General features: G+C 35.9%; 1 protein-coding gene across 3 annotated transcripts in view; it reads left to right on the top strand.

The window, feature by feature from the left end:
- The window catches only part of atp6v1h (ATPase H+ transporting V1 subunit H), an 82650-nt gene that overhangs the window by 24960 nt on the left and 30586 nt on the right, over positions 1 to 27104 (top strand). For all 3 annotated transcript variants that reach the window (XM_059016881.1, XM_033992630.3, XM_033992631.3), the window contains exons 7-10: positions 698 to 745; positions 2654 to 2751; positions 3248 to 3440; positions 21093 to 21271. In XM_059016881.1, coding sequence (XP_058872864.1) covers positions 698 to 745; positions 2654 to 2751; positions 3248 to 3440; positions 21093 to 21271 — 518 coding nt within the window. The remainder of the gene's footprint in view (positions 1 to 697; positions 746 to 2653; positions 2752 to 3247; positions 3441 to 21092; positions 21272 to 27104) is intronic.

Raw genomic sequence — 27104 nt, 5'->3', positions numbered from 1 at the left:
ATTTTTAATCAGTTTTTCTTATTTAAAATGTTCTGCATATACACATACACAGGGTGATTAGAAAGTAAGTTTACCACATCAACACACCATATCTCATGTGGTAAACTTACTTTCTAATCACCCTGTATATGTGTGTGTGTATATATAATATATATGTATATATGTGTGTGTGTATAATGCCCAGTACTAGTCATAAGTGTAAGTCTAACAAGAATATAATATTTTTTTTGCTATAAATGGGAATGTAACCTACTGTTGCCAATACATGTATTGTGTCTGTTATGTCTATCATTTTGTAATTACTACAATACAAACATTAATTCACTCCATAAATATCATTAAAACATTATATATATAAGTATTTGTCAAGCATATTATAATCCTCAATACTCAATACTGAGAAAGTTCACTGCTGTCAACTCCAGGTTTGACAAAAAATTGTATCTTACTGAAAACATTTATGAATATATTAAGACCAATCAAGCCACATTTGATTGTGCTCAGTAGGTAATGTACAACTACACAATTGTGGTATTTATGAAGTAAGTTATTAACACTGAGACAATTCATATTTTAGCAACAGTTGTTATCTTTATTGTAGGCTTTTTGGGTAGTAAAACTCAGATTTATGTCTGGTACTTTACATATATAAGCACATTTTAGTTTTTTCACCCATACTTTTTTTATTTGTTGTTAGAAACTGCGTGTTGCAGGTGCTGAAACTGGAACAGTTTCCCCAAGTGATGTAAGTACTTAAACTTCCTAAAGCTTTTTGATAAAATATAAATGACACAGAGTACACAGTGGCAATACGGTATATTTAACCCTTTGCGGCCCTATGTCGGACCTGGTCCGACATCGCAATTTTCCCTTTCCGGTCCAATGTCAGAGTACACAGTGGCAATACGGTGTATTTAAGTGTCTTGTTTGTTGACTGTAAAATACAGCTGTACCATAGATTTTAAAATGGCTGCCGACAACCAGTACTCCAGTGTTACATCATTTTGATAATGTATTGCATCTGTGAACTTTTAACAAGTGCTTAAAAATGCATTTGGTGTTTCAGCACCGACAAATTCAAAATCAGAATTTGTTTTGACCTGAAATTAAAAGCAATAAGTGTGGGTAGAGTAGGATACACCCTTGCTTTATTACAACACTTGTGTTCTGGCAAAAACAATTTAATTTGTAAGAATTTAATATTTACTGTACATTTAAGATTTGATTATTTTTATAGTTGTTTTGGATTTAGCTTGGGATTGCTTTAAAGAAAATTGACTTTTTAAATCCATGTTTTAATATTACAACAATATGTCAGTTTATATGTCTATCTAAAGGTTTGCAATTATAGTGGATTAAGCTTTCCTGTAAGCTACATATACCTTACAGGATTGAATGTAATTTGGTGCATAGTTGAGTATAGTGCAGAGAATGCAGTACACCTGGATTGCTATTCTTGAATAATTTACATACACATATCAAGTAGGTGTTCATGTTCTTTGCTTTCAAAATTGATTTAATTATGGGTGGTACAATTCATGAAGTGTGTTCCAGAATTATTGCTGGAGTCTTAAATTTAAACCAAATTGTAAAGACACTGTGTTCCTCAGTTGAATGGCTTTTCTGCTAATATAATATTGTATCAGATCTTGAAAGAGCAGGTCTGAAATATGTATTCATAAGCACACTTCTTTTTGTAAAAATCGAAAAAAAACATAATCAAATTGCATTTACAACAAGTAGGTACATGTGAGACCTACATAGTGATTGCATCACCTATTAAGTAAGATTTATTAGAACTATTCTGTTAGTTCTAGATCCTTTTAAAAGTAATTTGATCTAAAAAAAAAAACATTAAACAAATTATTTCGTTAATTTGCTTTGCACACAACTGTATTGTGTGATTTTTTTTTTTTTGTAGTTCAAGTTAGATTGTGGTTATCGTACAAGAAATCTTAACTTTTTCATGCCAGTATTTTTTACAAAGCTGATGCCTCTGTGTCCAAGCCTCATATTTGTAGGTAATTACATCATATTTGCAGTTTGACATAAATCCTGTATGCTAAATTGTTTGTGACCTTACAAAATATTACTGTTTTGAGTAGGGGTGTAATGAGTCATTGTGTATAGATGAATTGTAATAGAGCTGTGTTTATTGTGATTTACAAGATCAAAAGCATAATGTAGCTCAATTTAGATCACCAAATGGTTCCTAAATGGAGAATATGTGTGTTTTATAGTTGGTATGACTATACTTCCCCTACCATTTTACTTTTGTTGTTTTAAACAAAATAGTCTTGTTAAATGATCTTATTGTGCATCATACGAGTAGCCCTCAGGACCATGGCATGTATCGGGATACATATCGCATCATACATTAGTGTATCGTTACACTCCTAGTATTGAGGTCAAATTACTTCTTTCTTCACTTCATTCTTGTTGTCTTAATATGAGATACACAACTGCATTCTATGATTCTCTTTGTTCAGTTCCATTACAAGGGTTTTTACTACCACATTAACCTTTTGCTGCTGGAACTTTTTAAAAATGTATTATTTGGAAACCCATACTTTCATGCACTTAAGGTTTCATGTTTTTGTAAGTGGATTTTTCATGCTGTAAATCATGCTGTAAATTGCCTCTTGATTTTCAGAGTTCCCAGTATGTGCAGTGTGTTGCCGGGTGTTTGCAGTTGATGCTCAGGGTTAACGAGTACCGTTTTGCATGGGTTGAAGCTGATGGCATCAATTGGTAAGTAGGTAACCCTTAACCCCTGGTATTTGTGATTAAACCAAGTCCAAATCGAGGTGTAATATAAGTGCTGAATTACACATTTATTTTCATACTTTCATGTGAATTGTCAGGGAAACATGTTTTCTTTAAAACGTCCAAATTGTATTCCAGATTAAATGTCTCATACTTTCCAAAGATCTTGGTAATAATGTGAACAATATTGTGGAGGATGCCTCTTGTTTACAAAAGCTTTGAAAACTAAGAGAATGTACCCGTCACCTACAGTACCTTATTTGTTTTACCAATTACATATCATGAATCACATGATTAAAAAGGGTTGCAGGTTTTTGATGAAGCAGTTTCTAAGATGGATGTTTTTAGTATTTATTTTGTCAATAGAGATCATGGTAAATTAAGCCCTTTTTGTAAGAATAATAAAATGTGTGACCTTGAATTAAGTGTGTTAAATGTTTGCTTCATGAAACTAAAAGATGCGTATCTCCTTTTTTTTCAGTATAATGGCAGTCCTGGGCAATAAGTGTGGATTTCAGCTCCAGTATCAGATGGTCTTCTGTATCTGGCTGTTGGCATTCAGCCCTCAGATGTGTGAATTCCTCCGCCGATACAATGTGGTCCCTGCTCTGTCAGACATCCTCCAGGAATCAGTCAAAGAAAAAGTAACCAGAATAATCCTAGCAGGATTTAGGGTAAGCGTTTCTCTGTCATGCATCAAGCAGGTCATGGGGCGGTCAAGGTGTCTCTGTGGATTTTAGTGCACATATATATTAAAAAAAAATAGTCGCTGGATGAAGGTGACTTAATGCACAACTTTATTTATCAGTACAAACTGGAAGGAGGTATATGTGTCTAGGGGCCACTCTGACTGAGTATGCTAATATTAATTTTCAAATTAGCATATTTAACCACAACACCCGTAGCTCCCTCAGGTAGACGAGGAACAAAACTGTAGGCCTAATAATCTTATATTTGTGATTTGTGGTTCTACAAGTCCAATTAATACCTATGTTTGTGGAACTAGACCAGGAGTTACGAACATATTTGAGAGGTAAAGCTGATTTATTTATTTTTTACACACAAAAATGTTATAATTTGATTTGAAAAGCATGATATTATTATTATTATTATTATTATTATTATTATTATTATTATTATTATTATTATTATTATTATTATTATTTATTTCTTAGCAGACGCCCTTATCCAGGGCGACTTACAGTTCTTACAAGATATCACATTATTTTTACATACAATTACATTATTTTTACATTCAATTACCCATTTATACAGTTGGGTTTTTACTGGAGCAATCTAGGTAAAGTACCTTGCTCAAGGGTACAGCAGCAGTGTCCCCCACCAGGGACTGAACCCACAACCCTCCGGTCAAGAGTCCCGAGCCCTAACCACTACTCCACACTGCTGCCCTTTAACATTGTATGTAGCAATGTTATTTAATGGGGCTATAAATCACCCTTGGGGGAATACTCCTGATGGGAAAACCTGACATTATAGATCTGCCACTGCTGTGAATGAATGCAACTAGATGTTTAGGATTATAAAATGTTACCTGAGATTAAGGTATGTTGCAACCACTCTGTGTTATGGCATTGGTCTTAAACCTTTTTTTTAATTCTAGTGTTAAATACTTTTTTTCTTGTAAGCTATTTTGTGACTGAATGCCTATTGTCTGGCAGCTGCTGGAGTCTGTATTAACTCTGGACTTCTTTTTCATTCTTTTTAATACCCATCCCTGCCATAGAAAAATAAAATAAAATTGGCAGCAAACAAGAGTTTCTGAATGGGTGTTTGAAGAAAGGATATATTGTATTTTTTTTTTCTTTTCATTATTGGAAGTGCAGCTAAAGATCAAAATCTCCTTGCATTCTGGTGACCAGCGTAGGTTTCTTTTTGTAGAGACAGCTTGATGGTAATACGATTTACGTCCTGTGTGGGATTGCAGCCATGCAAGCAAGCAAGCAAGCAAGCTGTACCTTTTTATTAATATAGTTGTAAATCATTCTTGTTTAAGGGAAAACATACAGTGGTCAATAGATGGTGAAAGTGAGAAATTATGGCTTGGTATACCCTTATATCTGCTAAAAGTGTGTGCATTCTGTTATACTTGTAGGCGTTGATTTGTGGAAGTGTTTGTTAATGAACCTGCAGTTTTCCCCTCCAGTTCAAATGGAATGTTAATGTATGGAAGAATACACTTGCACATTTATTAGAACAGTTTTACAAGGTGTTCAATTTTTTTCATACATTCCAAAATTGAATAAATGAATCCTTCCTAGAATATATACTACACTATACTGGAAGAATTCAGAAACAATAGTATATTTAGTATTGTATTTAATAGGGGTGCAACAATTAATCAATGCATCGATTTATTGATCATCTGTCCTTAAATTTTACATTTTGGTGAATCGATGCATCGAATTAGTACCCAGTTTTAAGTCTCCTGTTGCCGGTTTGCATTAAAACCTTGAGTGTGAGCTGCTTCTAGTGCTAGTACGGTAGATTAGCGTGTTGTTAGGATACACACTTCAAGTCTACATTACGCGTTGGATAAAACAAATCAGAAGTAGGGCAAGTAATCACGTTTTGTTTATTTAAAAATTCACGTTTTCTTTATCTATTAAATCTACCAATTACCGTTTGTTTCACAGCATGTTTGGATTATATGGCAATATTTTAGAAAAAGAAGCTAAATATAGTACGATAATTACATTAGTCAGGTGTTGTGAGATTAATTCAAATGCTTTGCTTTTGGACATAATGTAAACAGTATTGAACAACCTTAGTTCAGAAATTACTTGTGTTTAAAAATATATTATGTTTTATTATTATTACAATGTTAATCTGATGCGGACACACGCATATTCTTTTCAGTTGTTAAACGTAATTTCTTAGTATTTCTTTTTTTTTTTTTATATAATCGGAAGTGTTCTAAATTGAATGCAAGTCGTGCCTTTTTGTTTAAATATTATGCACAACAGTGTTTTTAGTTATTAAAACACTTTTAATCTTCTGTTAAAAAAATAACTAACTGTTTATTTTGAAAAATAAAACATCAATGCATCGATTATCATTGATAAATGTCTCTACATCGAATACGAAATTAGGGCACCGATTGCACCTATAATATTCAACTACAGAAATTGATATGTGGATTATGAAACATATACTTATAAAATGAACATACATACTGTGAAGGCATTGTGGACTACTTTTAGACTGTAAAGGCTGTAAACCTTTATCAGTAAATTAAAATCCTAAACAGTGCAGTAAGCATGTTTTATTAAACGTACACCTAAAAATGTTCTGTTTTGTGGGGATCTTGTATTGATTTTCACCTTTGTTTCAAAATGTTATTTAACTAGTCTCTTGATCCATGTATGGTACAGCTATAGAGAATAATGCATGTGAAAATCTATTACATTTAAATAAATGCAAAAGTAAAATATTAGCGCTGGGACAGACCTGGGATTTTCATTTTGAATATTTGCTCGTAATTTAAATATTCGTTCGTTTTCAAAAAGTAATAAAAGCCATTGTGTTGCTCAGAACACAGGCAGAGTCAGCATAGCAGCAGGGGCAGGGGGGCGTGGCCCCTGTGTGTTTGCCTTTATTTTACAGCAAGACGTTACAATATGTAACACATTAAAGTAGAATGCGTTGTGTGCCTTACTTTACCCCAGTGAATTAACTACAAAACAAAGGATCCCAAATAGCAGTTAAATGTTTTGTTTATTCCTGAAATAAATAGCACATAAAGTTGACACCACATTTTATGTAATTTTTTTACTTTTTTTCATTCCTTGCCATAGCCGTTTCTTTGCAATAAACAGTGGCCATAGACACATTTTCATGAAGTAATAACATGGTTTAATTGTGTCTTTTTGTTGCTGAACAAGCGAACGAAAATTTAACCTGTGCATATTTTGTGTTTTATGTTGTATGTGGTGTGTTTCATGTTGTCCTGTTATATGTGGATATAGTGGTGCACGGAATGTTGTAATATGTATTTAGGCAGGGGGATTGCACAATCACTTCACGTGCAGATAAAGTGTGTATTAATATGTGGGCACGGGGATTGCACAAATTAGTTCACGTGCTGGGATTCAAGTGAATAATTAATTAGTAATTGAATCCCGGCACAACTGTATATATAGGTGCACGTTTCACTCACTCAGGGTTGTGTGTTCATGAGTGGAGAACGGGTGTGGAGAGGAGAGAATTAAAATAGAAGTAATAACAATTGCTAAGCGTGCTGGCTTTTAAACCAGCACGATACTCATTATTGTCTGTCTGTTTTGGCCATGGTGCAGTTTTGTTTTCCAAAGTGTTTTTGTGTTTTGTTCAACTCTTTTATTTTGCAATAAACCGGTGCAACAGCGCAATTCACATTTCACAGTACTGTGTTTTCTTACGGGTCTGACGTCGCCACCAGCCAGTCTGTTCCCAACTTCAAATAAAACAAACATTGAAATGGAGTTATAAAATGAAGGGGCGAATAAATCACCATTTTGCGTCTTGTTTATTACATTCCACATAACAGAAAGTCGCAACAAAAATATATAATCTATAAAATCTATATAAAAATCACTACACAATATTTCCAGAAAGTTTGGCACTGTTTAAGCGAGGCATTTCTGAATGAATTGCTTGTCTTTTTTTCTGTCCCATGAGATTCACTCTAAAGCAGCACAACACAAATATATTAATCTCACATATCACACGGAACTCTTTTTCATTTGCCGTTTTTTAAACTGTCACGCAACTTCTGGTGAGACATTAAATGAGTGCAAGGAATTTTTGTCAATATCTGATTTTTGTAGACTAATACATGTAAAAAAATATTAGTTTTTAATATTTGTCCTAGCACTGTAAAATATAAAGATGACTAAATACCAAATCGAGTCTATGTTTTCAAATAGAATAAATGTTAAAACATCAAGTAAACCATTCCATACTGTGCAATATGATACCATAGTTTATACAGTAAAATTTACACAGAATATTTTAACATGTCTTCTATTAAATGTAGATTTGCAGCATTTAGTCTATTTTAATGAACAGGGGTTTAAAATTCATTATCATGACTTAATTAATGTATGCTAGTTTTACGTGTGCTTTTTGTACATTCAACTTTTAATGTTTGTTTGTTTTTGTTTGTTTATTTGAACAGCTAAGTCCTTATTATTTTGCATTAAGTCAGACATGCTTGCTACAGCACTGCAAACCATTATGAAAAGTGAGTCGGACTTCAGTGCTGTGACCCATGCATTTATCTTGCTTCTCCATAAATCCTTAGAGTCTATCCTGTGACTCTCTATATCAAGCTTGCTGATGTTTTAACATTATTACAGTAAAAAGAGTTTGGTTTTATTTGTTGGGTGATTGGTATATGGATCTGACAATAAATTAGACCTTTCAGTTTCACGTAACTCTTTGAAACAGAATTTTTAGAAACAAATGACAAGAAATTGAATCTGTTTTTTTTTTTGTAACATTTTCTTAAATATGCTGCACCAGTCTAGTTTGCATAGTTTTTTGGTATTTGATATAAGTTGGTCTTCATTAATTTAATGGTTTAAAAGATAAAATATATTTTATTGATGAATTTGATATTAATACAGAAAGTCAGCAGTGTAGAGAATGCATTTTAACTAAACTATGTAAAGGTTTTATAATGTGAAAAACTGATGCGAAAGCTGCAGCTCATAAGTGAATGCAGCAGTGTCAAAAAGATTACTGTGTTGATTTGTGAATTCTGATATTTAAGATAAAACCAGATCTTTCAACAATAGCCATTGTTAGTATTTCCTGAAGTGGGTTAATGTCCTTATCAAATGGTTCTATTTTGTCAACAAATACTGATTTTTAAATCTAGTTTTTATATCTTGTACTTTTATTTTATAAGCTTTATATAATGTATTCTTCAGCAGCAAAAACGTTATAATTTATCTAACAGTACAAATATGCTACGACACATTAAATGTAAACGATACAACAGAAATAGCAGCTACAGTAATGTTCATGGCTTATACACTTGTATTGAAAGTTGTAAGTTTTACCCCACATCTCTCTCACATTTTGATCTTGGTGGCAGTGCTAACCATCTGAAAGCTGAAAAACAACTTCATTGTCTCATTAAAAAAAAACAAAAAAAAACACTACAGCAGGACTGCTACTGTATCAGTATTACATATGTGTACTTATTCCTGATATTGGAAGGTGCACTATCCCATTAATGTACAGGGTTTACAGCGTCTCATCTCAACAAAGACATGAAGGCTTCAGTCTGCTTTTCAACAGCAGTGTGAACATGACAAGGTAACAATCTTTTACTGTTCGGTTTCATTTCTAATAAATGCAGGGCTACAGAAGCCTTTTGCCTTAGGGGCCAATGGCTCTTCGGCCAAAACAACTGTTTGCCTAATCCAGTTGTTGGGTGCCACTTTAGGAGCAAGTTAGCTGCTACCGTATTCAACTGCTTAAACTACAACAGCACAAAATCATACTAAAATAGTAACTTAATGTTTGTACTTGCTAGTTTTGTTGTCTCATTTTGCTGAATGGAAAATATATGCATCTGATGACGACTGCAATGAACTCAGCACATGTATTTAAGATATTTTGTAAGCATATTGTCATATGTATTAAATATTTCCAAACCAGTCTTTTTCATTAGCACAATCCTGAGAGCTAAATTTAGTGATTGGCATTTTTCTACTGCAATCAAGTAATATGCATTAATTTTTTTATTTTTTATTTTTCTTCTCTCTCAGCAGTTATTTCAGTAGCACATTGTTCTGACTATTGATGTCTGGTCCCAAGTATTTCTATGCTTTCTTTCTCTACCATTCTTCAAATGGTCAGTTTGGAAAATAAACTGTTTTCATCCTGACCCAACTTTAGTAAAAAAAAAAAAACAAAAAAAAAAAACACACACCTCACAATACTTTTTTTCATTATTATCTTGAATTGCCATGCCTGCTGTTTTGGCTGAAGGGAAATCAACCCACCATTTAACTAGGGAAGCTGCTGCACAATTAAATCATCGTCAAACTTCTGACCAGTAAACAATAAACCATATCTATTATATCTGGGATAGATGTGGCTGCTGCAGAAGTGGCAACAAACACCATTTCAACATTATTTATGTGCCCTATGGTTTGACTGGCAAAAGGCAACATTTAATGGAGTTAACAAAGAAAACTTTATTCAGTCTGTAATGCTGTTTTGAATTCATGATCATTTCATTTATCTAGCATATTTGTTCTGTCCTGTAATATTCAGTTTCTATTTACAACATTTCAGTCAGCTAAAAATAGTAGCCGCACCATAAAGTAAAGTGTAATTCAGTGTAATATTGTATTTATTCATATTCGTCGACTCTCCTGTTTTGAGGTAAAGATAGCCACTAGAAGACCTCCGACAGGCTTCTAGATTTAAGGCTGTCAGACATGATTCGATTTTTTTATTGGACAACAAGATACTTTTGCCGTGACATGACCATACATGCCATAGGTGATGCAACAGATTTGAAAACTGCCAGATCTATAAAACTATTACAAATTGCTATTGACAAAACTATGATTGACTGGTACATATTCGTCAACATGATGTAGTTATTATGAGTGTCTTACCAAGTTTATTCATTCCCATGAAATGGATGTTCATATCATCTTTCAAATCAGTATCTTTATAATTGCAATGATCTTTGTCATAAAACTCTGGGTATTTTTCCACGGCAAGTATTATTTTTTCCTCTGTCATTCTGGATACTGCTTCACCCTGCTGGATCACGTGCATAAGAAAGTTTACAAATGAGAGGAGGCCATTCAGCCCATCTTGCTCGTTTGGTTGTTAGTAGCTTATTGATCCCAGAATCTCATCAAGCAGCTTCTTGAATGATCCCAGGGTATCAGCTTCAACAACATTACTGGGGAGTTGGTTCACTAGTTGTTGCACAACAAATCTAAAAAAATAGGATTCATTCCTATTTATTTGTTCATAAAAACTACCTTTTCTAGTTTAAAATGCACAGTTCATTGCTTGGCATTTTTATATAGTTTAAAACTGTACATACTTAATAGATTATGTACATAAAATGTGCTTTCAGAGATGTTATGTAAGCAACCAAGATACTGACCTTTTGTAGACATTACATAGAACGGATATAGTAGGGACCACAAGTTCAGAACCTGTTCTGTGTAGCTTGAGGTGCAAAATGAAAGCAACTTGCTAATAATAATGTAATATGCCAAAATAAAATCATTAATCAATAAAATCATCTCAGGAGCAATTGTAGTTGACCAAATAGTTACATAAATCATGCCCATTTTGATCTTTCATTAGATACCTAAGTCTCCAATGTTCAGTTCTGGGAAAAAAAAAAATGCTACCATAGCAAATACGTATTTTTATTTTATAACTTGATATATCAGTTTCTATGCCTTATTCATCAACTGGAATGTGACCTCTCTGTAACGTTGTATATGTGAAGAAGAGATATTGACCATTCTATATATATATATATATATATATATATATATATATATATATATATATATATATATATATACTTATTTGTTTTCTTAAAGGTTTTTCAAATTTTTCATTTTTGGATTCCTCATGCAATTTCCACAAAAAAAAGGACTAGCTCAAATATTTATTGGCTTCAAGATCGAGTTAAAGGGACAACTGAAAATGTAAATTATTTATTTATTTTTTTGCCATGAGCACCATGCTTGTTATAAATCGGATGGTAGAGTGTTGAATCTGATTTTTTTGTGGGTGATTTGTCATGGAATGACCCGTTTATCAGATGTCACAGCATATTACAGAAGCAATGACAATCTGAAAAATGCATCTGTCAGAAGGACCAAGTACCATGGCAGAATGGCTTGAAGACACAATTGAATACACTATGTAAATGGGTTTTCTTTTTTGCTTACCTCGTTATCTGCTAAACTGAATTGCACTATCTTTGCTGATCCCAAATCAAGATTATTTGGTGTTACTGAAAATGTGTGTTGTGTATGAGTGTGTGTGTTTTTTTTTTTTTTTTTTAGGAAGTTTAATGTTAAACAGTTTGACACAGATACCATCTTAGAGGTTTTTCTTTTAACTACAATTGATTAAAACTGTGTAATCACACTCCATATAAAGATCTGCTGGTAAGATTTTGATCTGGAAAAAAATAAATTCCTAGTTTAATTCTGTTACAGCTAATTATCCAGATGTCAGAATGAATTGTGCTGATTGGGTTATTCATGGATTAGCATCCCTGATCAACTTCAATTTTATCTTTATTTTCCAGAGTGGACAGGTTTTATGTCTAGATGTATATCTGTGTACAGCTGATTCTTTTTGTGAAGTTTTTGGTCAGAGTTCATTCATGATGATTTGCTACTTTTCCACAGATATCAAGTTTTTATTTAGTTATTTATTTTTGCCCTTGCAGCTCATGATTTAAGCATTCTGCTTCAGGGTGCCCTTTTTCCATAATTTTTCTCACGGCTAAATACTCTCTTCCTTTTGTGTTGAGGTTTTATGGTTCCAACTGGCTAGTTTACCATCTAAAAAATGCTGAGGGCACCAACAGCTGTGATAAAACGGTGTAATTCTTTGAATGTGTTTGGCTGCTAACTCATTCATATCTTTGTTGGCAGAGAATAAATAAGAGAGAACTGGTATGCTAGTTTTGTGAACATCTTGTATCAAGCTCTTGTATCTGAAAATAGTTGTACACTGTAGCACAACTCACATTAAGCTTGTAGTGATGGCCTGTGAGTTTTTTTTTCTTTCTATGAGCTACTAGGGTGGTTCAAGAATTATACCCCTTTTGATTACAACTCATTTTTAACCAATTTCTTGTGGAGTAACACAACACTTTCTTTGCGACATGATTGTGCACACCAGCGGCCATACTTATGAAATGTAACTATTATCAATAAACAGCATAGCCTTTGATATATTTTGTGAGTAAATTGTGACCCACAGAATTTATAAATGTTTCCTGTTCATAGGCATACAAGAATCATTTTTGTTACAAATACTTACCACTACTCTGCAGATATTAACTTACCATACCAGGCATCTCCATCGCCTAACTGATACATTTGTAAATGACATTTAAACATGTATTTGAATCAATGTCTCTAAATCACACACCCCAAACATGTCCAGTTCTTTGATGATGCACTCTCTGATGCTCTCCTCATTGTTTTGGAATTCATAATCCATACATTTTTACACTCGATAACAATCGTAGTAAAAAACAAACAAAAAAAATAGTACTTTTTAATTTTAGTAGCGAGCTGTCATTGCTCTGTTCCCGATTTGTTACAAGTCTTCAACGATTTGTTAAAAATCCCTACAGCTCTTATCAAACTAAATGTGGGACTGAGTGAGTTTTACAGGACTCGGATTCAAAATTCCCAGGTGCATCTTACTCCTAGGCTTAACAATTATGTAGATAATTAAAATTTAAGGGGCCAATTGTAATATTCTTAATGCTGTAATTTAAGTTTTAATAGTGCATTGTTCTGCTATTAAAAGAAAATTATACCAAAATGGAATGTATTCATATAAATATATATTTACCCTTTAACAACCAGACATTTTTGCCCATTACCCATTGGTACTGTGTTCCATATAAAAAAAAAAAAAAAAAAAAAAAATCATTGAACATCTAGTTATTATTATTATTATTATTATTATTATTATTATTTATTTATTTCTTAGCCGACGCCCTTATCCAGGGCGACTTACAATTGTTACAAGATATCACCTTATTTTTACATCCAGTTATGATGGAAGTTGATAAGGACCTTTTGTACAAGCTACTGGGTATATCATAATTGGGGGTACTGGAAGCTGTCTTGTTATCCATGGTTGTGCTGTTATTTGATTGTTCAGATTCAGGCTCTCCACAGCAAGCAATGATGACACCCATGTGAGGGTCAGTGGTATTGATTCGACGACATTCCAGTTGATGAAAAAGCAACTTGAATTTGTGCTGATTGCTGCACTCTATAAAGTTGACAGGTTTTCTAGGCCTAAAATCAAGTAACTGTTCAGTTGTTTTTTTGTTAAATGCCCAGACAACCAAAATAAGTTGAATGCAAACTGTGCAAGCGACTCGTATCATCATGGAGGCATAACCATCTCTGGGGTCACTTGACAAGTGTAAGTTCATATTATAAGTAGTAGTATTAATATTTTTAGTAGTAGTAAAATGTGATTGATAACCTTCTTGGAACGGTGACTGTTAAGTAAAGCTTTGTCCGTTGCAGTTGGTGCTGCTGCAATGCAAGCTTACTGTATAGATCGCAAGCAGCATCAATTACGTTTAAATAAACGTGTATTTTTATTTAAATTCTAAAAACAGGATTACAGTTCTATATAATGTATTTTAAACTACAGTACATGTGAATGTTTTATTCCATTTATATGGATTACCTGTAAAATTAGGATTTTCAATCAAATACAAACAAGTAGCTATGGTGACGTCACCAATACATTATGTAAATGAGTACCATTGAAGGTTCTGACCTTCTTTCGGTAATGTGTTCCGAACCTTCGAAGGTCAAAATGTACCCTTCTTTGCAGCCCTATGTAATTAATTGGTACTCTGTTTTGTACTGCGCAGCTAATACTACTGCAGCTTTAATTGGAACTTTACACACTGTGACGTGGCTGCTGAACTGTTTTGAGTTAAGTTGTGTCTTGGAATTAGGGAGAGAGAGCGTTACCATGGGGTACTGTGAGCAAGTGTCTTTGATCTCTGTATTCTAATGCTGTGTAACCAAAAGCAATACAACTGTGCCAAGGAGAAATGGAGAAATCTCGTTTGGACATTTGTTTACACACTTCATAAACCCGGCCGGCTCCTCTGAAAAGAACACACAAACTTATAATGGCCTACACCTGTAGTTTTGCCCATTATTATTATTATTATTATTATTATTATTATTATTATTATTATTATTATTCCTAAACTGTGGTTTGATAAACTACTAGTGATGGTCAAGAACGGGTAATCTCTGGTGGACCAACGGCTACTGCCATCACGAGGGGTAACGATACCCTAATGTCACAATACAGTATGTATTACGATATGCAGGTCACAATACGGTATGTATCATAAAACATGATGGTTCTAATGGTCTGCTTGTATGATGCCTACAAATGATCATTTACTGATTGATGGACAAACATGAAACAAGATAGGTAGAGAACTGTATATTTATACAATGCTAAAATTCTATTCTGTCAACAAAAAAAAACAAACAAAAAAAAAAAAAAGCGTGCTAATGCTGCTACTGTAACTCTGCTGAAGTCCTGTACTGGCTGTCCTATTTATTACATTTTAACATTTTGGCCTTGTACACCTTTGGTTCCTGGTTACCACCTGCGAGTCAGAGAATCATTACATATTATATTGCGTTACAATTATTATTATTTATTTATTAGCTGCCGCTCTTATCCAGGGCTACTTACAATTGTTACAAGATATCACATTAGTTTTACATACAATTACCCAGTTGGGTTTTTACTGGAGCAATCTAGGTAAAGTACTTTGCTCAAGGGTACAGCAGCAGTGTCCCCTCTGGGGATTGAACCCACAACCCTCTGGTCAAGAGTCCAGAGCCCTAACCCCTACTCCACACTGCTGACCGTATACAATATAATCATTTGAATAACATTGATACTCTCATATAGAATACAAATTATTTATAAGGAAATTTGTTTTGGCAGGCAAGGTGTGAAAGGAACTGGGGACTGTAAAATACCATCCGATTCTAGCAGACAGAATTGATTTGCAGTGCTCGTACCAGGAATTCTGTCTGTCTATTGATCATTCTGTCAATCCCTTGCAGCAGTGGGACAGCACTTGACACAGCAATCACTCTGTTTTATTTATTGCTTTATTAAGCATCCTCATGTTAATTGTACCCCCTGCTTGCCTTAATGATTGCTTATTTAAATTATATTTGACCCAAAGGAAAGTGCATAACCAGGGTGGGGACATTACTAGATTAATGACCCTTCTATAAGGGTCCCATATTTCTTACTGGTTTACAAATTCAGGAAAGTGTGATGCCAGTGCAGCATCTTTAGACCATGATAACTTAATAATAGGGGTGAAAACTTACATTCAAAGTTAAAAATTATTAGTTCCACTTTTCAAATGAAAATCCTTTCTTTCAACAATAAAATACATTTTAAATGTTTATTCTAGACAGTTACATTTTTACTTCACTTGTGCAATTTCTGTATTTTGATGGTTCGTTTAGTGGAAAACATTTTTTTTTTCCTCAGTTTATTTGCTTCAGGGTCATGGATTGCACTTTTTAGGTCCTCCAAAGTAAAGTATTTGGAAACTGTGATATTTCAACAAGAATAATGTATATATTTTTATTTAAAAAATATAATCAAGAGACTTTGGGGTAGATGTACTAAAGTGTTGTGCCTGACGCAAGAGTCACAAACCAGTTGCAAACGAGTCGAGTCAAAGTCTAGATGAAATGTACTAAACATGCGCAATGCTGTTAGCGACTTTTTAAGGAAAGCTTTGCGGGAGCAGTTTTTCTTTGAGGTTCAACCTTAGATGAATATGTAATTATGGGCGTTCCTGCATAAATTTGCAAAAATGGGGCGGAGATAGTGCAAATGAGGGTTCACAAATATTATAATGAGATGTACTAAAGCTGTCGCAATTGTTGCTGGCATTTCCCAGTCCGCTTTTTCTCGTGTGTTGCCAGTTGTGCTCAATGCATTTGAGGCGAACACCCAAGTACCTAATTTTCACTAAAGTCAGGGTGTACTTACAAGCCTTGAAATCAAATTTCTATGACATTTCTGGTTTTCCCAGGGTGTTGGGAACAATAGACTGCACACATGTGCCACTAACCCCTCCAGCTCATTCTGAGCATCTGTATAGTACCATGATCTATTGTGTGTTAATTGTCTAGGCTACTGAGTACATGTAGTGAACAAAAAAAATGGAAACACCAATGCAAAGTCACTTAATAGGGCGTTGGGCCACTATGGTATCCCGCTCTGTGGAGTTCTCAGCGGACCGTTTTGATGAAACTGGCTGCTCGTGCCCCAGGTTGAAATTTGCAGTCAATTGATCTGCAGTTGCTCGCCTGTTTTGCCTTGCACTTCAAAACAGGGGAGCAATTGCAGTCAATTGATTTGCAGTCAATTGATCTGCAGTTGCTCGCCTGTTTTGCCTTGCACTTTGAATTAATGCACAGATATCACGATCCTGGAGTATGCGCTTCCGCCCACTGTTGCCCTTTGCTGATGATGTCTTTCCCTCGGAGTTCCATGCCGACATCACCTTAGACACCGTTGCTTGTGAAACATCAGCAAGTTGAGCTGTCTTGGTCACTGAAGTGCCTGCCAAACGTGCCCCAAAAATCACCCCTCTTTTAAAGTCACTGAGGGCTCCTCTTGCAGCCATGCTAGCCATAATTATAGGCAACCAGGCCTGTCCAGTATTTTTATACATGACCCTAAGCATGCTGGGATGTTATTTGTTTAATTAACGCATGAGCCACATCTGTGTGGAAGCCCTTGCTTTCAATATACTTGGTGTCCCTCATTTATCCAGGTGTTTCCATTTTTTTGTTCACTACCTGTAGATCAAGTTAAAAATAATAATTAAAATAAAATTAAAACACCATAAAATCATTTAGTTTCAATTTAAAATAATATTTTATTTGCATTGTACACCAATGTGTACAGTGCAGCAGTATGATTTATTTTGTGTTACCAGTAGGCTAAAGTACAAAAATGTGCTAGGTATTAATTTGATTTTACTACTGTACTGTATACTGTACATATTTATATTTGTACTTAATGTAATGTGTAGCCTACCCAAAAACACATTAGTGTTATTTCAGCACAATAATTTATATTTAAAATAAATCGAGAACTGTTAATGTATGTGTGTGCAATTGTATTGGTTTTTAAACTCGACACCTCTTTATGTCGGACACACATGTCCAGTTTAGCGTGGGGCTACTGTATGATTATGAAAAGCTATAGAATCTGATGGGATTAAACTGCCTTTCATTTTTTATATATGTAACGGTATTAAAATAGGTAAAATGAAGACAGAACAGAATGCATTATACAGATGATGTTTACATTTAGCAAAAACAATGTAATTTTGATTCTTGCACCTTGCATGTATAGACGTTGTCCTTTGGACACACTCTGCTGCAGCAAAACACAACTCAACTGCTGTTACTTTATTTGAAAAAATGTCACACAGCTCTCACTAGAGATCTTGCTAAGATGACACAAATAATATTTAAATTGGTATATTGCGGCTGTCTTCATTTAACATATTTTTTCTTAGTACAAAATGTGCACTTTGTCATAACGAAAATGCAAACTGTGGTTTGTTTGCAATGCGACTGGCCCATCTGTTTGAATGAGTGGTATACACATGTACACAAACTGTGTACATTGTGAAAAATATAGGCAGTACAAAGATCGCTGTATGTAATTTCATTATTTTAATAAATGTATAGTGTAAAATCAAGAAAAAATACTAAGTAATGGCATTACACACTTACAGTTGTGGAGACGGCTAGCAATTAGCCGTCATATTCATCCCACTTTGTATGATACCAGTGTATCGCACAACAAATGTACATAAACTGCTGAGTGGCTGGCAGAGAGATTGAGCTTTTTGCTTTACATTAATTACTGTAATACTGGCTTCCTGCCTTCTGTAGTCATATGAATCTAGATATAAAGTTCTAAACTAATACACAAATAAATAATTAGCCATTCCTGTATTTCTGTAAGCAAAGTTACATATTTTCTAGAACAATTTTTCATCATTTTTATAATGTAAATTATAAAATAATGGACAGATAACATTTATTTGAGTTTTTTATTTTCATTTTCTTTGTTGTTTATAACTAAGCTCTCAACACAACCTATTCTCAGGCGTGTCAAGTCCAATTTATTTTCACACACGCAGTTTATTTTAGACGTGCTGTTTAAAAGTGTTTTTTTTTTCACAGTAAAACAGGTTTAAAAGGCACTGCATATCAACATGACACTCAGTACTGCATCTCCAGCCCCGCCCCACCCCTTGTTCGCTGTATTTTTCACATACCTCTTCATAGTCGTGCATACCGATAAATCATCTCCTGATCACTTGTTTCATCACCAAACTCCTCAATAATGCGATCCAAGTTATTATTTTATTACTATAACATCTCAAAAAGCTCTGCAAATGTCCATGATATTCTTTGAGCTGTCACAGAGTGACCCTAAAACCCGTCCCTTGTACAAGATGCAAGCACCTTTTTTGAGTGAAAGGTGTATGCGGCCAAGATGTCTGACTCTTTCTTAGAAACAGTTTCATTTATTTGAAGTCTTCCCACTGATGATGGGAATGAGAATGTAGAGATGGGAGCCTAGCTAACAAGATTTAAGTTTTTGCAGGTATCAGGCTTTTAAAGACTGTCACCCACACCTGTGAGCAGAAACAGACTCACTGAGAGCAGAAACTGACCCAAGACTGTCACAGCTACTGGAAGCAGGCTGATCTTTGGGAAACAAATTGAACATTTGTGAAACTGCAACAAATATTGTAATAACTGTAATAACTGTAGAAAATATTTTTAGCAGATCTGCACAGGCCTGTCGTGGTGTTCGCTGAACCAGTCCAAGCTGAGCCTGGCACAGAGTTCGAATCCTGTTGGGAATGTGCTGAGTTATTGGATGATTTAAACTAACCTGTATTGATTGAAATAATATGATATACTCTTTGTCAATAATTATAATAATACTGTATATGTTCCTTTCAAAAATATCTGCATACTCGGTAGAAAACAATGCATATATGTTGGGTGCAGTCTGAAAGCACTTGCTAGAAGGAGTTAAACTTGGCAGGCTGTTATCATAATGCCTGTTATTGCATTCCAGTTTTATGAGAAAAAGTAGCTTCTTTCGATACTTTACTTTCTTTGCTTCATGTCTCATATTAATCAATACCAAAAAATTGGCAAAAAGCAAAGGTTGTCTTAAAACCTGCTTTGACTGGATTTTGTATGAACAGAGAAAGGGGTCAGACTTAATTCAGTAAAATAATATTAGCAACTGTTATACTGAAGTAACTGAATTAGAAATACATGTTATAAAATAACTTAAAGTTAAACTGTTATACATAACAGTATTATTGTTGAAAGAATATATTATTCTCCACAATGCACTCCTCTGAGGATTATCCGATCTCAAGAAATGACATTGGAGCATTAGATATGAACTGCCATTATAATCCAGAGAGTTTGTTTACAATTGCTCGGGATAGTTGCTTAAAACAAGTTTAATGTTCAAATTGCACCAACTAACCTAAAGCATTGCTCAAAATAGAGGAATATTACAGCACAAGCTAAGAACTATTTTGTTCTAGTTCTACGATTCTACGCTATAAATGCTCATGTTAATGTTTCAATGCAGTAGAGCTTTTCATACACAATTTAATTGGTTCCAGGGGTACTTCAGATATGTATAAATATCGTATCAGAGAGAGAGTCATTGTACTACATTGTAGCTGCTTTTGGGGCATTATAAATTAACAATGTCAGGTACAACAGTGTGTCTAAAACACGAAAGCACGGAACTGCACGTATGCTGTAGAAAGAAAAGCAGTGAAAATGATTGCAAAACTCTTGGCAATTTACAAAATGCCATTTCAAAAAGCACGTACTGTGCTTTCGCAGTCTATGCCAAAGTATTGTATTCAGGTTTATTTTTTTATTTTTATTTTTATTTTTTTTGCACCGTGTGTGTTTTAACCTGAGACAGAAACAACAATGAAGTGTGCGCAAACAAACACAAACTGACTTTGTCGATCGTTGAATAAAATCTTGTTACGACTTTTTAACAGTACAGTAATTATATTAATCCCTTGCTTTCTTTTATTTAACATGTTTAAACATGGCAGTTACGTGAAGTGATCGCATGTAAAAAACCAAACAGAATTCCCAAACGCACCGCTTTTTAAAAAAATGTTTAACTCTAACTGAATCCATTCTGTCCTGCCAAGAGCTGAATTTACTGTTTTAGACCCATAATAAAATGTGCATTGATCAGTTTCCATCTGTACCGTTCAGTTGGTAGCAGCGTGTGTAAATGACACATGCCACAGGTTCTTCGGTTAATAGAGGGTATGGTACCTTACAAGATCCCATAGGACAGGTTCTACTGTATTTTCAAAATTTTAGTTTGGCAGTTTTACTTGTAGTTTTTAAAAGTTTTTTTCTCATATTTTTATCTCTAATTTTTAGAATCTCTTGGAGAAATCTGCTGAAAAAGAGACACGCCAAGAATATGCTCTGGCCATGATCCAATGTAAAGTGCTGAAGCAGCTGGAGAATCTGGAACAGCAGAAATATGATGATGAAGACATCTCTGAGGATATCAAGTTCCTTTTGGAGAAGCTTGGTGAAAGTGTTCAGGATCTTAGGTACAATGCTTATGATTTAATCACTTCTTTTGTTGCTTGTACCAATTGTATGGATGACTTAATAAGGTTGTCAGTGTTGAAAGGAACACTTGAATGTATTTGTATTTGCTTGCGATTGTAAGTCGTCCTGGATAAGGGCGTCTGCTAAGAAATAAATAATAATAATAATAAATAACATATATATTAATGTTTGAAACTGATAACACCTCAAGTCACCTCCCTTGTCTAGAGAAAGAAGCTGCTGTACAGTGAACAGCCCTAATATATTTTTGGTATTAGCTTTTTTCCTATTTAATGTGGACAATAAACAGTACTAAAAAAAAAAAAGTTGGTGAAGATTCATGCACTTGATGTCATTGTTCTTTATCACAAATGCTATAGATGTAAAAATTAAGAAATAAATAGATGACAAAAAATCTTTTAAAATGGCTCAGACAAACAACACTCACAAAACGTTATTTCTTACCTCGTAAGATGAACTCCACACACAGAGTGAACTCCCAGTCTCCATGTCGCTTGGGTCAGGAGATAAGCCGATCTCTTTCCCAGAGATCCTTTATACAATCCTTTTTTGGTGACAAGTAATGTTCTTCCACTATAAAGCCTCCCCTTCCTGGAGTATCTGTGTCCAAATTTCTCCTGCATATGCTTGGGTTAGGACTCAGTATAGTTTTTGGCGTGACGTACTTAATTTTTTGTTTGTTTGTTTGTCGTTAAGTAAATTACTACACGGTTCAAGGTGTGGTTCTCCTCTCACCATCTTGTGGTAGAGACGTCTGTCTTGTGTGTTTACATGTCAGACGCACCGATTCAAAGGGCAAAGGCTCCTTCTTCCCAAGTTCCATGTTTTGAAAAATCACGCACTTCATCAGCTAAAATGTCAACTAAAAGACAAAGCAGCTCCACAGAGCATTGGAGCTCCGCTTTGAAGGTTTTCCCTTCCTTGAGGCAGTCTGGAGGTCTGTTGAGGATTTATGGGAAAAAAACCTGCATGTGCTGCTTCATATCTACACAGAGTAGATAAATTCTATAGAGTACCTACTGGACACAAAGAATATATTTTTAAGCAGCCCAAAATAGATACCATAATGTCTACATCAACCACCAGCGCATCTTCCAAATCCTGCAGTGCAGACAGGAAAATCAATACCTTCTTGAAGAAGGACTACACTGCCTCCACTTGCAATATGCGTGTCAACAATTATCAAATCCACACAGCCAAATATCAACACAAATTATGGAGCCAGATGTCTGCTGCCTTACAGATCCCTACTCCAGAGAGCATTGAACTTGCCATGTAGCTTGCAGAAGAAGGGAAAAACACTGCAAAAATCCAGCTGCAGGTGGCATGTGACAGCATCGACAACAATGCTAGGGCTATAGCAAGTGTTGTCTTTGCAAGACGTGTTCTTCAGATGAAGTCATCCTCCTTTACTCTTGACACACAATCCAAGATCAAGAAGTTACCATTTCAAGGAGACTTACTATTTGGTATTGACCTCAAGGATTACCTAACAGAGATGAAGGAGGCAAGGCAAGCTATTAGATCCTGCTCAACAAAGGTTTTTCAGGCCTCAGCCAACACAATCAACCTTTGGAGGACAGAGCAGGTTCCAAAGGGGACAAAGTTCCAGGTCATACAGATCCTTCCGTGGCTTTGCCAGAGGTAGAGGCAGACCATCTACATCCTTCTGACATTTTCCTAGTCAGCAACCGGTGTCTGTCCACCCCTCACTTCTGCCACGACTGGACTGGTCAGGTCCACAAGGGGTCTTTCTACAACAGGAGATAATATCCATGCTCTTTTCCTGTGCCATAGAACTGGTCCCCTCATCTTCGCAGAGGCAGGGCCACTACTCCAGGTATTTTTTAATACTCGGAAAGAACGGGAAGTTAAGACCCATTTTAGACCTCAGAAGTCTGAACAAATACATCTTAACAGAAAAGTTCAAAATGGTATCTTTGGACACTGTCATCAAGGCAGTTCAACCCAGAGACTGGATGGCCTCTATTGACCTCAAGGATGCCTATTTTCATCTTCCAATACACAACAATTACAGGAAATACCTTTGGTTTGCCATCAAGGACGGCATGGACCAATTCAAGGTGCTTCCCTTCGGGATCTCCACAGCTGCCAGAGTGTTCACCAAGGTGATGGTAGAAGTCGCCTAACATCTACAAAACAAGGGCATCCACATTTACCCCTATATCGACGACTGGTTAATAGGGGCCCCATCCAGGGAAAGGGCTTTGGAACACAGAGACACAGCCCTTAAACTGTTTCAAGACCTGGGTTTGTTAGTAAACAGGGAAAATCCTTTCTTTTCCCAGCACAGTCTTTGGTGTTCCTGGGGGCCCATTGCAACATCATGTCAGGGAAGGTGTATCTCACAAAAGAGAGAGTGACCACCATTCGACAACTTGTGTGTCATTTCAACGTGGGGCCAGGCTATCAGCACGTTGTTTTCAACAGTTCCTGGGGCACATGGCAGCAGCAGTTCCTCTGGTAAGAGACGCAAAATTACACGAGACACACACACTTCACACACACTTCAACTTCATGGAACTCTTCCAGACTCTCGCCGCATCAAGGTGTCTCAGGAAGCGGCAACAGAAGCAAGATGGTGGCAGTTCTCACCCCGAGTAACAGGCGGGCTACAGCTGTCTCAACAACATCCGACATTCCACTTGTATACGGAAGCACAAGTACAGGGAACCTGGTCACCGAGACAAAGAATCCTTGACATAAACCATCTGGAGCTTTTAGCTATCTTCCTGGCACTGAAACACTTTGCACCAGTTTTAAGACAGGAACACGTGCTAGTTCTTACCGACAACACCATGTCAGTAAAATACATAAATCACCAGAGAGGCACAGAGTCGTGGGAACTGTGCCTCCTGGCCTCAAGGATCTGGAATTGGTGTAGGACACAGGACATCCACATACAGGCGGCTTACCTACCCAGACTCGACAACAACCTGGCAGACCATCTAAACAGAGAGAGGCTGCCTCACGAATGGCAAATCCGGCCACAAATCTGTCCATCCCATGGTCACCCGGTCTGATGTATGCATATCCTCCCCTCCCATCAATTCCAGCTGTGCTCAGAAAGGTGAAAAGAGACCGGGCCAGTCTCATCCTAGTAGCTCCCTACTGGGCGAAGAGATTCTGGTTCTCTGAAATACTAAAGATAGCAGAAGCCAGGCCAATACACTTACCAGTGACCCGTGATCTGCTGCCTCAGAACAGAGGGAGGATGCTGCACAACAACCCAGCATGGTTACAACTAGCTGCTTGGAAATTGAATGGCGGCAATTATTAGATCAGGGACTATCTGAACAGGTAACCAACATCTTACTGGCTTCAAAAAAACCATCAACTTTTCAAGCCTATACAGGTAAATGGAAGGAATTTGTCCATTGGTGCAAATCAGAATCATTGCACACCACAAACATAAATCTACCAACATTTTTATCCTACTTGTTCCACATATCCTTCCACAATGGAACCTCAGTCTAGTACTGAATAAACTCATTATTTGAACCCATGGCAACATGCGACCAAAAATTCCTCACATGGAAAACGGCATTCTTGGTAGCAATAACATCAGCAAGAAGCATAAGTGAAATACAGGCACTGGTCATTGATGCACCCTATTTCCAGATCTTCAGGGACAGTATTGTCTGCAGACCTAATCCTCAATTTCTGCCAACAGTGGTGACACAGTTCTATCTAGATCAGATCATAACACTTCTGATTTTTCCCAAAACCGCATAAATCAAAATCAGAGGCCAGACAGCACTTAATTGATGTCAGAAGAGCACTAACTTTCTACTTTCATAGAACCATCAACAAAAGACCATCAGGACAGCTCTTTGTAGCTTTTAATTCACAAAATCAAGGTAAACCTGCCTCCAAACAGACAATCTCCAGGTGGATTACATCTTGCATCGAGTTTTGTTATGACTAGGCTTGCTACTTTTCGATTGTAATCGGTAAAGCTCGTTGAACGTCGAATTCCCAAAAATATGAGTTTGACTGAAATAAATTTATATAGGATAAACGTCGGTAAAACCACTCGCTATTATCATTTTTTTTTTTTAAACCAAAAATAATAATTTAAGAAATCATCTCGTCTGTGTAGTTTTTATACTTGTTATCGATCACGTCTCCGTTTCGCTCTGAATGGCTAGGGGTTGCTGTCAGTCAAATCAGTGGTTCCTTAATAGGCTAGTGTAGTTTCACCGTCAGCCATTTCATCCTGTACTGACAGATCTCGTTGGCTGATGCGGCGCTAGAATGCTCTCATTTGTTTAAATGACTGTCAATCATCAGACCGACCGTGCACTTTCATTTTCTAGCTATACAAAGTGCGTACTTTGAAATTAGTGGGTTAGGTGTAAGTAAGCGTTTGGTATTATAGGTATATATAGTGACAGTTACTTGTTTGATTTGAAAATGGGGCGCAAGAGGAAAACATTTAATGAGTATTGTGCACAATACCCTGATCGACGGCAGAAGTCTCCGCGGCAGGATGAAGCAGGCCAGACTGCCTTGTCTCCAGTGAGTCCAGCTGTGCTTAAGGAGAGGGGCGGAGCTCGGAATAAGTGCAAGTTAGTTCTATTCAGCTATCTAATGTTTTGTTCTGTCTGTACATATTGTTTTTACTTGTAAATGTATGCCATAAAAGTCTGTGTAATATACACTTTATAAGCTGTGTTTTCTACGGTTTATTTGAGACGTTTTTCTTTTAATTTGTGTAGGATCTATATCTATACAAGGTATAGCTCTGCTGTGACCAAATGTTATTTCAATTAGAATGTTGGTAACCATGGTTTTGTTGCCGAATATGATAAAGGGTTTCTCTAAATGAGACGTTTCTCAATGGCATAAAAAGTCTGTTTTTTTTTTTTTAAGCATAAAGGTCTATTTCACCCATGCTCTGCTTGAATTGAAAAATAAAGATAGAAAAAAAACGGTAAATTCTTTCAAAAATAAACGTCGATATTAACCCTTTGCGGTCCATTGTCGGACTGGGTCCGACATTGCAATTATTCCTCTCAGGTCCTTTGTCGGACTGGGTCCGACATCATTATAGCAACACAAAAAACGAGTTTCTAGTCGTTTTTTCTCCGGAAAAAGCCGAGAAAACCATTCAATTGCCGAGTGGGAGCGACAAGAGCCGAGACAAGCCGGAAAAAAAAAAAAAAAAAGCGTATCTCATGAATAGTCATACATATGGCCCTGGTATCAGATAACGGGGCGGTCATAGTAAACAAGCTGGCTGAGTGCGTCAGCGCACAGAGACTATCATGGACATTTGCAGAGCTTTTTTCAGATGTTATAGTAATAAAATAATGACTTTGATCGCAATATTGAGGAGTTTGGTGATAAAACGAGTGATCCGGAGATGATTGATCGGTATGTACGACTATTATTTTTATTATTATTTATTTCTTACATAGATGAAAGCGATAGCGAACGAAAGGGTGTGGCGGGGCTGGAGAAGCCTAGTGAGTGCTTTGTTGATATGCAGGGCCATTTAAACCCGTTTGACTGTGAAAAAAAAAAAACATTTTAAACAGCGCGTCTAAAATTAACTGCGCGTGTGAACATAAATTGGACCTGACGCGCACCCTCCTTCCCTCTTTCTTGGTTTCACTTTGGGTAATTGGTTTGGAAATTTGGAAATAGCTACTCCAGGAAGGGGAGGCTTTATAGAGGAGGGACATTACTTGGCGCCAAAAAATGATTATATAAAGGATCTCTGGGAAAGAGATTGTCTTTTCTCCTGACCCAAGCGACATGGAGACTAGGAGTTCACTCTGTGTG

The sequence above is a fragment of the Acipenser ruthenus genome, chromosome 3 (assembly GCF_902713425.1).
Source record: "Acipenser ruthenus chromosome 3, fAciRut3.2 maternal haplotype, whole genome shotgun sequence".
NCBI classification, from domain to species: Eukaryota; Metazoa; Chordata; class Actinopteri; order Acipenseriformes; family Acipenseridae; genus Acipenser; species Acipenser ruthenus.
This window is presented reverse-complemented; position numbering and strand designations above follow the sequence as displayed.